The sequence below is a fragment of the Pantherophis guttatus genome, chromosome 4 (assembly GCF_059756535.1).
Source record: "Pantherophis guttatus breed Tessera chromosome 4, ASM5975653v1, whole genome shotgun sequence".
NCBI lineage: Eukaryota > Metazoa > Chordata > Lepidosauria > Squamata > Colubridae > Pantherophis > Pantherophis guttatus.
The window spans coordinates 37,354,749-37,367,304 of NC_142066.1; the positions used below are offsets into that span (position 1 = coordinate 37,354,749).

Below are 12,556 nucleotides of genomic sequence, written 5' to 3' on the forward strand. Positions count from 1 at the left end.
TCTAGTCTAGTCTAGTCTAGTCTAGTCTAGTCTAGTCTAGTCTATTTCTTAAGAACTGCATATATGGTTCTACAGTGTATCACAGAAGAAATATATCATCTCTTTCTCTCTATCTTTCCATCTCTCTCTTTATGTGTCATCTATCTATCTATCTATCTATCTATCTATCTATCTATCTATCTATCTATCTGTATGAACAGCAAATGTAGTATATTGATCTAGATACTAGTTCATTCTCATCTCTGAAAACTCATTGGGTGACTTCTGATCAATCCTTTCCTCTTAGCCAAATCTACCCAAGAGCATTGTTGTTCTGTGAAAAAACAGGAGGTAGGAAGATCATGTATGCCACCTTTCACTTGGTAGAAACATGGAAGTTATGCTTAGTAACTAAATAGTTGACACATCTATAAAGCTATTAAATCTCTGAATAAAAGAAACCAAACTCAAATTAAAAGTTATCTCAATGAAAGACATTAGTAATGAATGCAAAGAAATAAAACTGCAAATGCTTAATGCTCTACATTTGTACCCTACTTATCATTTTATATAGACATCAATGATTGCAATCATGCTGCAAAATGATTATTTTAAAAGTATTTTTATAAGAGCCTTTTGTAGGTCCTTGTTCCTGAAGCTATAAATAATAGGATTCAAAACTGGTGGCAAGATTGTGTACAAAACAGCAGAAAGCAAATCCACAGATGGGGTAGAGAGTGATTTGGGTCTCATATAGGAAAATACTGCAGTGATGATAAATAAAGAAAAAACAGTTAAGTGGGGAATGCAGGTGGAAAAAACTTTATGCCTGCTTTGCACTGATGACATTTTCATCACTGCAGAAAAGATATGGGTATATGAAGCAAAGATGAATGCAAAAATAAAAGAATCCAAAAAGAACCCACCAACAAGAATTAAAGTTTCATTGAATTTTGTATCTGTGCAAGAAATCTTTTGTAGCTGAGGAACATCACAGAAATATTGGCCAATCACATTAGACTTACAGAAGTCTAATAGAAAAGTCAAACAAGTTTCTAACACTGCATGGATCAGGTTGAATATAAAGGAGATTGCTACCATTTGAATGCAGGCATTCCAATTCATGATCAGCCTATATTGGAGAGGACGGCAGATGGCTATATAACGGTCATAAGCCATGATAGTTAACAAAGCAAGTTCACCGCCAACAAATATAACCATCAAAAAGGTCTGAGTAACACATCCAGCAAAGGAAATTGCTTTGTTGTTTGTCAATGAAACAGCTATGGATTTTGGAACTGTTGTGGAGATGGAACAAATATCTAAAAGGGAGAGGTTGACCAAAAAGAAGTACATTGGACTATGAAGGTGGTGGTCAGTTGCCATTGCTATTATAATGAGACAATTCCCTGTTAAAGCTGTTACGTAAACAATAAGGAACATCACGGAATGCAATATTTGCAAATCTGGATCATCAGAAAATCCCATCAGAACAAACTCTCTCACAGAAGATTGGTTGGTCATTTCATCTATTTGAATGCTGTGGAAAGTAATTAAATGAATTATTGAAAAATATAATTTTCATAACATTTCCTATACCATTTTATAAATTTTCATCTAACAATATTGTAAAATTGGAATACAAATAGTGTGTGTCCTGCAGCTAACAAATTCTAATTAACTTTCCAGAATTCATTGATTTATTTCAATTCATCATTTCTTTTTTTTTAAACCTCTTTATCAACTTTGCTGCTTTTAAGTAGGAAAAAATGAAATATTGAAATATGTAATATGGATCAATTTAGATCTAAGCTCATAGGCTCTTATTGCTATTCAAAGAATAACATTCAAAGGCATAGGTACAACTGATGTACCTATGCCTGTGACAATGATTCTATCAATCACAATATAACCTGCTGAAAACATTAAGAGTTATTTTAAATATAATACTCTGGTTTCTCTTCAGATCGTATAAATCTTTCGCCTTTTACTAAAGATTTCCGTGGAGAGGAACATTTATGAGTTTCAATTAATTTTTTGCCAATAACTTCTGAGGAGATTATTGCAGCAATTAAGCAGTTAAAAACAGGTAAAGCTCCAGGAACAGATGGATTAACAGCTGTTTATTACAAGAATTTACAGTCTGAAATGGTAGAACCACTTAGAGCTTTATTTTGTAAAATTCAATTAGAGGGAGGAGTTCCACCCTCTTGGAGAACAGCTTTTGTGTCACTGATCCCGAAGGAAGATCAAAATTGTACCAAGCCTGAAAATTTTAGGTCAATATCACTTTTGAACACTGACTACAAAGTTTTTGCCAAGATATTAGCGAATAGATTAATGCCAGTTATGCAACAAACAATTCATAATGACTAATCAGGTTTTATAAAAGGGAGGCAAATGAAATATAATGTTAGACAAATTGTAAATTTATTGGAATATCTGGAAAAAAACAACCAGGTCCCTGCAGCGTTTATATTTTTGGAGGCAGAGAAGGCATTTGATCGATTGAATTGGCAATTTTTGTTTAAGATAATAGAAAAAATGCATTTTGGAGAGTATTTTATACAATCAATTAGAGCAATATATCAGGAACAAACAGCACAAATAATAGTTAATGGAGGCTTAACAGATGCTTTTAAAATCAAGAAAGGTACAAGGCAGGGCTGTCCTTTGTCTCCATTGTTGTTTATTTTAACTTTAGAAGTTTTGTTGAATAAGATACGTGACTCTGACAAAATAAAAGGAATTGTAATTAGACAGCAAGATTATAGGTTAAGAGCGTTTGCAGATGACTTGGTTATTACTTTATCTCAACCTACAGAATCGGCCCCACATATGTTGGACATAATAGGTCAATATGGTAAGGTGTCTGGATTTAAAGTAAATCAACATAAGACAAAGATGATAACTAAAAATATGTCCATATCTCAAAGAGAAGATTTAGGGAGAACAACGGGATTTGAAATAGTTAAAAAGGTTAAATATTTAGGAGTATATATTGCAGCCTCAAATACGAAATTATTTAAAAGCAATTATGAAGTTCTTTGGCAGAAAGTGCAGAAAGAAATGGAAAATTGGAAAAAGCTACAACTATCTTTACTGGGAAGGATAGCAGTAATAAAAATGAATGTATTACCTAGGTTTTTATTTTTGTTTCAAATGATATCAGTGCTTAAGAAAGATGGAAACTTGAGGGAGTGGCAGAAAGGTGTTAATACTTTTATTTGGGGTGGGAAGAAACCAAGAGTGAAACTGAAAATTATACAGGATGTACGCAAGAGAGGAAGTCTTAAAATGCCTAATTTAAGATTGTACTATGAAGCAGCTGTTTTATCACAAATTAGTGATTGGTTTAATTTAACTGAAGAGAGAATGTTAAATATAGAAGGTTATGATTTGTTATATGGATGGCATGCTTATTTGTTATATGAAAAAAAAGTGGATAAAGTGTTTAAGGGTCATATAATTAGAAATGCGTTGTTGAGGGTTTGGAAAAAGTATCAATATAAGCTAAACTACAAGATACCTATATGGGCAAATCCCAGACATGCAATAGAAAACATAAGTATAGAACAAAAAACGGAGGTGATTACTTATAAAGAGCTTCTTTTTATGGAAAAGGGTAAACTGCAATTGAAATCTTTAAATGTATTGAAAGAAGAAGGGATAATTTATACTTGGTTTCAGTGTGGTCAGCTTCAAGCTAGATGGAGGGAAGATCAAAAAATTGGTGTTATGCAAAATGAGGAAAACCTAGTAAAACAGATTAGAGATCAAAGTCAGATGCATATTAAAAGGTTGTATAACGCTTTATTGGAAATAGATTCAGAAATGGAATTGGTTAAGGATTGTATGATAAAATGGGCACAAAACTTTCAGGAACCAGTGATGATGGAAACATGGGAAAAGATTTGGGTCAGAAATGTTAAGTTTACGCAAGCACAAATTTTGAGAGAGAATTTTTATAAAATGTTTTATAGATGGCATTTAGATCCTAAAAAATTATCATGTATGTATCCGAATCTGCAAGCTAAATGTTGGAGATGTGAATGTGATGATGCAACTTATTATCATATATGGTGGACTTGTAAGAAAATCAAGGCATTTTGGATAAAAATTTGGTGGGTGATGCAGAACATTCTGAAAAAAAGGTTGAAATTTACTCCTCAATTGTTTTTATTGGGTATAACGATGGATTGTACAGCATTAGAGACTAAACTGATTTTGAACTTAATATCAGCAGCTAGGCTGTTGGTAGCGCAATATTGGAAGAAGGACTCTTTGCCTACTATTGAAGAATAGACATTGAAAGTAGTGAATTTAGCGGAAATGGCAAAAATCTCAGCATATTTGAAGGACTATACACAAGAAAGATACATATCGGAATGGAGAAGATGGATTGATTATATTCAAAATAAGTATCAGACAAGAAAATATCAAATAGCTTATGAATGAACGTTAAACTTTAGAAGTATTATGTTATCCATAGTGGAGTTAAGATTTCAGGGGGGGATTTGGTAGTTTAGGAATAGTTAGGCTAATTTAGCTTATGATTGTTAATTGAAATACCCTGTATTTTGCTCTGGGAAGTCTGGGGGGAGGGTGGGATGGGAAGGGGGGATTGGGGGGGGATTCTCCTTGTAAAACTTTTCAATAAAAAAAAAGAGTTATTTTAAATATTCAAATGGCAACTTTCTAAAGTCCATGTTAGGCCAGGGAGAAAATCCTTACTCTACTACCTTTCTGATCATCTTCTTCATATTTTAAATTTATAGAATTGATATATTTGCTTTGTTACAGTGTTTAAGCTGGGTTCCCCAAAAAAGTCAATATAGTTTCCCATGTGTCAGTGGATACTATTACTTAAAACAGTATTTATTAAATTATGTTCATATAATAAAAGTTGAGGGATTGATGAACAATTTGAAACTCAATGAAAGAGTCAATGAGCTAAAGAATTTGGTGACCTATGGTGTAAGGCAGTGTGAATGACAGTTACAGTACTGAGCCACTTAGAGTAAATGAGTGACAAGATGGGCAGCTAATAATTTTTACAAACAAACAAACAAATAAGAAACATGACTGTATTATGATTCCAGCATTGGGAGTCAGGAACTGCTTGACATCCTTACACTTTTTAGGATCCTGAACTAATGAATACAGTTAAATTATGGTCCAAATAAATTAAGATTAGGATATCTGACAGACTGTACTTATTAATGAAATCAGCTAAGGAGAATTTACCATAAGTACAGTACACTATTTATCTTCTAATTGCTCAGTCTGGAAGATTCTCTCCTCTGAAACATATTAGGTCAGTACTGTTGAAAATCTGTTCCTTTACCTGGCTTTCTCTGAACATTGGATGAATTGTTTTTGCTTCTCATATTAGTTTTTCTACTACCTCTTCTTTCCTATGAGATAAGTAGGTATATGATTTTGGAGTTACTTTTTATGGTAAGTATGAAATACTAAATACTATTGCGACTACTAAAACAATAATGTATCTGGCTTTTAATCCACCATTGAGACAGTTCTGTATATAAGACTGCTGAGATAGATGTTGTCTACATTCCTATCATACCACTATTAAAATATATAAATATAATAATGATAACATAGGCTGCCACTGTTCCAGTAAGAAAATGAATGAATTATATTGTACTTATGTTTAAAAGAGAGCACTTTGTAAAGTAACACTAAAGTACTCTATATGTTATTAACAATTACTTAAACTCAATGTTATACTCAGAACCAAAGATTGAATACATTTAGAACTCCAATAACTCATTCTTGGAGATAAAATAAAAATACTGTAATTACCTTTGTTATCTTTGAAGATCAGTGTATCATTCTTCTTGGATATGATTTTACTAGTGCATTCATATGTAGCAGAGACCAAGAAATATTTTGTCACTGTTGTTTTCTGAAGTACTTTAGGGAATCATTCCTTGAGGACCATCACAATTCCATAATGAAGCTTAGTTGTTCCCACTGGTCTTAGAAGTTGCATTATGGAATCATACCTGGTTTCTTAGTTGCACAACTAAGAATACTAAACACATTAAACCATAAAATAATATAATGGGCTGTATTCGGACACCAGCCTGTGCTTCATTGTCACATTTACATCAGCCTGTGGTTCATTGTCACATTTAGACTGATTTTCATTCTTTCTGCTGTCTAGTCTAAACAACCTTTTGTATAATAAAAGTCATCTTATTCAACTCTATGCTCAGTGCAGAGTTTACTACAGCATCAAGAGAACCTGCTCACTGCCATTGTTGTTGATTTAAAGGAATTGTAATTTTGAGCTGACAAAATTAGAGCAAATAGATCTCATCAAGGCAGCAATCATTAACAAACTAAAAATGGTGATGAGGCAGGAATTCCTGCAAGTGGGAAATTAGTTGTGTCCAAGCTACAAACCTCCACAGGAACTATTATGACAATTATATCAGCACTGCCGAAAACTCCAGTTTAATGAGAGCACATATGAAAGTACAGTTTTATTGGTCTTTATATTCTGTTTTCACATGTGAATATAAATTATGAATATGTCTTTCCCTGCAAAAAACAAAACAAAACAAAAGCAAACACCTTTATAAAACTTTTTTCCCATCTTGAGCATTGCCATCTACACCTCTTCCTCAATTGGACAATTGTTATCATAATCAAGATGGACATTCTCAAATAGCATGAAGTTGTGCAGTCAATTTTCACTCATCAGATCTTTGTACCTAGTCTGCATGGTCCTTACCAAGTCTTTTGGATTCAAAACTTCAGAAGGATATTGTTTGTGCTAAGTAAACGTATTCCTCTGAATAGTTGTCATTGGCTATCAAACCATAATGATCTGGAAAATTGCTAAATGTCTAACAAGGTTCCCTCTCTTTGTATGCTAAAATTCAATCATCATGTTAAATCCATTGCCCCCTCTTCCTTGGAAATAAAACTTGATAATTCTTATAGCTCAGTCATTCATTTTAAATAGGGTCCTGATAGTAAAATCTTCCAAACATGGAACAGTTATGAGAACAGCAAAATGTGTGTGTTCCATCCAGATTCAGACCTAATGTACACATAGTATGTGCAAAGAAAGACTCAGAACATACAGTTATTGATCACAGGACGCTGTTATTCAGTAAAAGTAATTTCAAACCATTAAAGGAGAATATCTGTAGTTCAGGGTTGAAGTGAGGGGTCCTTGGTATTCTCTGAACTTGGCTGTTTTCTTGAAGATGTTTCATTACCTAAACTAGGTAACATCATTAGTACTCACAGTAGCACTGATGCTACCACTAATAATATTACCCTTCAGTAATTTTAAAGTTTAATATTCAAAATCCAAATTCTGTTTATTTTAAATTCTTAAAAATTATAAACTCTGATAAATTATGTTCATTTTATTATTTTAAGGATTGAAGACATTTACTTGGGTATTTCCAGCCTTATCTAATTTCTTTGAAAAAGTTCATTAGTGACTTCTGAAGGTAGTTAGCTTAGTATCTCTTGAAAAGGTTCTGTTTGTGGCTAGAACAATTATGATGAATTCCCTCATGTCCAGTCCACATCCACCCCAACCCCTGCTATTTGTAGTCACTTTGTGAGCAGCAACCATAAAGAGAAATAGCTTGGATAGCTAGCTTTTTATGTATGTGAATGGTTGAGGTACATAACATTTCCTTGAGAAATGAGATCCAATTACTTTTTAAAAAATATTTTATTAGTTTTAAAAGTAAAACAATGGACATTGCTCAACATGTCTGGTTTCTAACATTTGCGTCAAATTCAAGTTAAGTAATATATTCCTTAATCTATATACAAATTTACATATCTCCTGTTTCATTATATATCAAGTATACAGTATTTTACTTCCTAAACAGCTATATATATATTTACTAAACCTATATTACATTCATAAATTCAAAATACCTTGATATATTGATATACATTGATATATACATTTCCAGACATTCATTATCCCTTGTTTTTGGCATTCTTCCTCTTATCTAACCAATTATAAAATTTATTCCAGACTTCATAATATGTTGATTTACTTTTGTCTTTGAGTTCTAAAGTAAGTCTGTCCATCTCTGCACAGCTGTAAATTTCATGTATTACTTCTTCTTCTGAGGGTATTTCTTTACACTTCCATTTTTGAGCAAATGCTAGTCTTGCCGCGGTAGGCATATGCAATATTAAATAGGTTACATTTTTGTCATATTTGCCATCTGTCATGCCCAATAAGAAACCATAACCTAACCCTAACCAGCTCCTTATTTGCTGCCAAAAACTTTTTGCTTTTGAGCACTCCCACCACATATGGTAGTATGAACCTAGATCTGCCTCACATTTCCAACAAATTGGGGAGTATTTTTTTACTAATTCTTGCCAATCTTGTGGGTGGGAAGTGCCACCTGTAAAACATTTTATACAGGTTTTCTTTATAAGAAGCCACCAGTGTAATTTTGATATTTTTTCTCACAGATTTTTCCAATTATCCAAATCAATACTGTACTCAAAACATCTACTACAAGTTATCATCGTCTCCTTAACTTGTTCTTCAAGCATATCTTGTTCTAATAAATAGTGATACAATTTTTATGGCCTTTCCCTCTGTGCTTAATTAAATTTTATCCAGTTCTAATTTTATAATTAAAGACCTTACTATTTCACCAGGCCGGCCTGGCCTAATTTTCCCCCCTCTTTTATAAAAGATTTTTAAAATTTTAAACATCTTTTAGTATTTATATATTCAATTTTAAATTGGTTTTAAAAGTTTGGGGTTTTAAATTTGTCAGGGCCAAAATTATTTAATTTGATTTTATTCTATTTTTTAAATTTTGTATTGTATGTGTTTTTATTGTTTGGCTGTGCACCGCCCTGAGTCCTTCGGGAGTAGGGCGGTATAGAAATCTAATAAATGAAATGAAAAATGAAATAACCCACTCTTTTTTATCCTTCATAAATTTGGATTGTATTTGTAGGTATATCCACCATTCTAATTCAGTTCCTTCTTCCTTTAACTTCTTCCATGATTTTAATTCCCCATTCAGGTTTAGTAATTCTTTATATCTAATAGCCTCTCTCATTTTGAAAATATTAGGATGTGTGAGCATTTCTACTGTCGATATCCAATTGGGGATGTCTATATAATTACTTCTTTTGGTCTTGATCCAAATATCTAAAAGTGCCTTCCTAATGTAATGCCTTTGGAAGTACTGGTGAGAGATCCAATTACTTTTGAGGACATAATCTCAAGAATATCTTTGTCTGGCCACAACTCTTTTTGAAAAGAAGTGCATTTTTGACAACAGTTTTGACTCCCCCCCCAAAAAAAAAATACTTTACAGTAGCTGATTGTATTTGATGAAGGTCCAAGTAATCTGAAGGTACATTTCTTACAACAATATTTAATACCATCAAAATGCAAATAAATGAAATCATTAATTGATGAAAATGGTAAACTCTAATCATACAGAAACAAAAGGATTCCAAAAGATAAAAAATGATTGTATTGATGTAAAAATAATAAATAAGAAAGAATAGAGGACTTTGTTCAATGATCATATAAAAAAAACACACACTAAGTTTTTTCTTCAATTATTTCCTCCATCTGCATTGTATTAATCTCTTATAACAATCAGAAGGGTGCATAACCCTTCTGAACATTAACCAAGATTACCATGGATGGAACATGCAAATAGGGAAATCATTCAGATTCTCTCTGCCAAGTTTGCATTGACATAATAATATACAATATCTTTTCCAGTGAAAATGGATCAATCAAATCTTGAAGTTTCTTGTAATTTTAATGGATTATTTTTAATTTAATTTCTATACTGTTCCATCTCAATCAAGTGACTCTGGGTGATTAACAATTATAAAACAATTTAAAACATATACACACATAGCAACAAAATTACTCTAATGATTGTCCGTAGAGCCTTGGTAGTACAGTGGTCTAAAGCACCCTGTTATTAAGACCAGCTGCCTGCAATTACTGCAGGTTCGAATCTCTCCAGGCTCAAGGTTGACTCAGCCTTCCATCCTTTCTAAGGTAGGTAAATTGAGGACCCAGTTGTGGGGGCAATAAGCTGACTTTGTATAAATATACAAAAGGATGAAGGCTATTGCTTAGCGCATTGTAAGCCACCCTGAGTCTCCGGAGAAGGGCGGCATATAAATCAAATTAAAAAAAAAAATCATCAGTAAGACCAGAACCAGGCACATAGTCAGGTTTTTAAAGCCTTACAAAAGCCTAAAAAAATTGAGTCCATTTTAATTTTGAAGGAAAGATATTCCAAAGGGCAAAGATTACAGCAGCAAAATATGTTTCCTGGCTCTAGTCACCTGATATTCCTTGGCTAACAGGACTTGCAGAATGCCCAACATGCCAGATTAGATTTTGACATTATTTTCCACAAAGCGTCTTGGATATCCTTGTTTCTGAAGCTATACATGATGGGATTCAGAACTGGAGGCAACACTGCATATAAAACAGCAGATAGTAAGTCAATTGTGGGAGAAGAAAAAGTTTGTGGCCTCAAATATGAAAACATAGATGTCATGATAAATAAAGAATACACTGTCAAATGTGGACTGCAAGTTGAGAAGGCTTTATATCTACCCTGAGTGGATGGAATTTTTAAAATTATTGAGAAGATGTAACCATAAGAGGCAAAAACAAATCCAGTACAAAATGAACTTGCAATGAATCCAACTACCCACATGAGAATTTGATTAAATTTTGTATCAGTGCAGGAAATCTTCTGTAGCTGAGGAACATCACAAAAAAACTGTCCAATGATATTCAATCCACAGAAATGCAATTGAAATGTTATGATAGTTAGCAACATAGCATAAATGAGGGTACTAATCCAGGAAGCAAGTGCCATTTGACTACATGCATCCCAGTTCAAGATAAGGCTATATTGCAGAGGATGGCAGATAGCTACATAACGATCATAAGCCATGATGGTGAGCAAGGCAACCTCAGAACCTACACAAGCAATAACTAAGAACACTTGAGCTATACATCCAGGAAAGGTAATTGTTTTGTTATCTGTCAATGAAACTGCCATTGATTTGGGGATGGTGGTTGTGATATAACAAATATCAGTCAAGGATAAATTGACCAAAAAGAAATACATAGGTATGTGGAGGTGGTTATTCAGGATTACAACCAACACAATGAATAAATTTCCAACCAAAGCTATCAAGTAAACAAAGAGAAGCAGGAAAAAGAGCAGAAGTTGTACATCATGGTCATCAGAAAATCCCATCAGAAGAAATTCTGTCACAGTGGATTGATTGGCCATTCTTTTTATTTCAATTGTTCTGGATAAAAACAAAGTATGATTAGTGATCAACAGAGGTACCAAATCTTGGACAATGGTCTTGCTGAACACATTATAAATGGATATAGAATTGCAGAGTAAAGATTATATTAGTCTGACTGAGTCAACTTACTATTATGTCAGATGATTGTCAATACAGTCTTCTTGAATACATCCGTCTTGATATTATACATTCAGCAGCATCTTCTACTAGTCAATAAATTCACTTAGTATTATGTCCAACAAATTGCTCTAAAATAATTTGATAAATTCTTAAAATACTTTCTTAAAATCAAAGTAATATTTTTAAAGTTGCATCACTACAAATGAAAATTAAAATTGTTGGCCTGACTAACTGAAGAAGTATTATTATTACATAAAATTAGCAAAGTTATTTTCTGTTGTTAATCCACAGATATATTCACTGTCTGATGAAAATTTAATAATTGAAATGCTAACCAAGGATCCAATATAAATTAGAGAAGTATCTAAAAATATAGGCAGTTCCAAGCAAGGTGATTTTTGTATAATTAGAGTGATAAATTCAATATTTCAAGTACTGAAGAAATCCTTTAAATGTCACTTCAAAGGCTCAAATCAGAATTATGATACCAATACTTTTTTTTTCTATAAACATTAAAGTTTTACCTGAAAATCAATTTCAATTTTTTTCTCAATTGTTTTTCCTCAATCCTAGCATCACACAGTATAGCAACATTAATGAACCAGATTATTTTTATTTTTATTTTTAAAATAACTGAACATATAACAAGAAAAAAAAATATTACCAATTTGTTGTCATTATTTGAAAATAATTATGTATTGTGCATAATATACAATTCATGCAGCTTTTTAAATATGCATGAATGCATAATAGACAAAAAATATTTTTGAAAATGAAAATATTGTTCCGTTAATTTTCTTTCCTCAAATGTTTTAATGCAACCAATTTTATAAATAAATTATCCATAATTATGTGTATTATCTTCTTCCAAATCTCAGAAATTATTATAATAAAATGCATCATTTTAGGATATAATTTACAGTAACCATATTTCTATATATATTTGTGTAATATATTTTTATGCAGCAATATTAAGCCAAACGTATCAGTATATTCTTTAAATAACTTCTATTGCAAGATATCCAATTTTATAAAATGTCTCTTCTTTTATAACTGAGTGAATAGATATTTCTATTTACCTTTGCTTATTTTGCTTCCAAGATAACTC

At 32.2% G+C, this 12,556-nt stretch overlaps 2 protein-coding genes and 1 non-coding gene across 3 annotated transcripts; 1 reads left to right on the forward strand and 2 right to left on the reverse strand.

Moving 5' to 3' along the window:
• Positions 1-585: 585 nt before the first annotated feature.
• On the reverse strand, positions 586-1,503 carry LOC117669024 (olfactory receptor 14A16-like). Its single transcript, XM_034423112.2, has one exon. The coding sequence runs from the start codon at positions 1,501-1,503 to the stop codon at positions 586-588; it is 918 nt and encodes a 305-aa protein (XP_034279003.1).
• A 422-nt stretch (positions 1,504-1,925) lies between these two features.
• LOC117669057 (U5 spliceosomal RNA) lies at positions 1,926-2,041 on the forward strand. Its single transcript, XR_004592360.1, has one exon. It is a non-coding gene; the product is annotated as a U5 spliceosomal RNA (small nuclear RNA).
• A 6,649-nt stretch (positions 2,042-8,690) lies between these two features.
• Positions 8,691-11,505, reverse strand: LOC132708911 (olfactory receptor 14A16-like). The gene has a single exon (XM_060693626.2). The coding sequence runs from the start codon at positions 11,304-11,306 to the stop codon at positions 10,353-10,355; it is 954 nt and encodes a 317-aa protein (XP_060549609.1). The 5' UTR covers positions 11,307-11,505; the 3' UTR covers positions 8,691-10,352.
• Positions 11,506-12,556: the final 1,051 nt, after the last annotated feature.

What these genes read in the sequence shown, in the direction of transcription:
- LOC117669024 (XM_034423112.2), bottom strand. Translation starts at nt 1,503, where the DNA reads ATGACCAACCAATCTTCTGTGAGAGAGTTTGTTCTGATGGGATTTTCT.
- LOC132708911 (XM_060693626.2), bottom strand. Translation starts at nt 11,306, where the DNA reads ATGGCCAATCAATCCACTGTGACAGAATTTCTTCTGATGGGATTTTCT.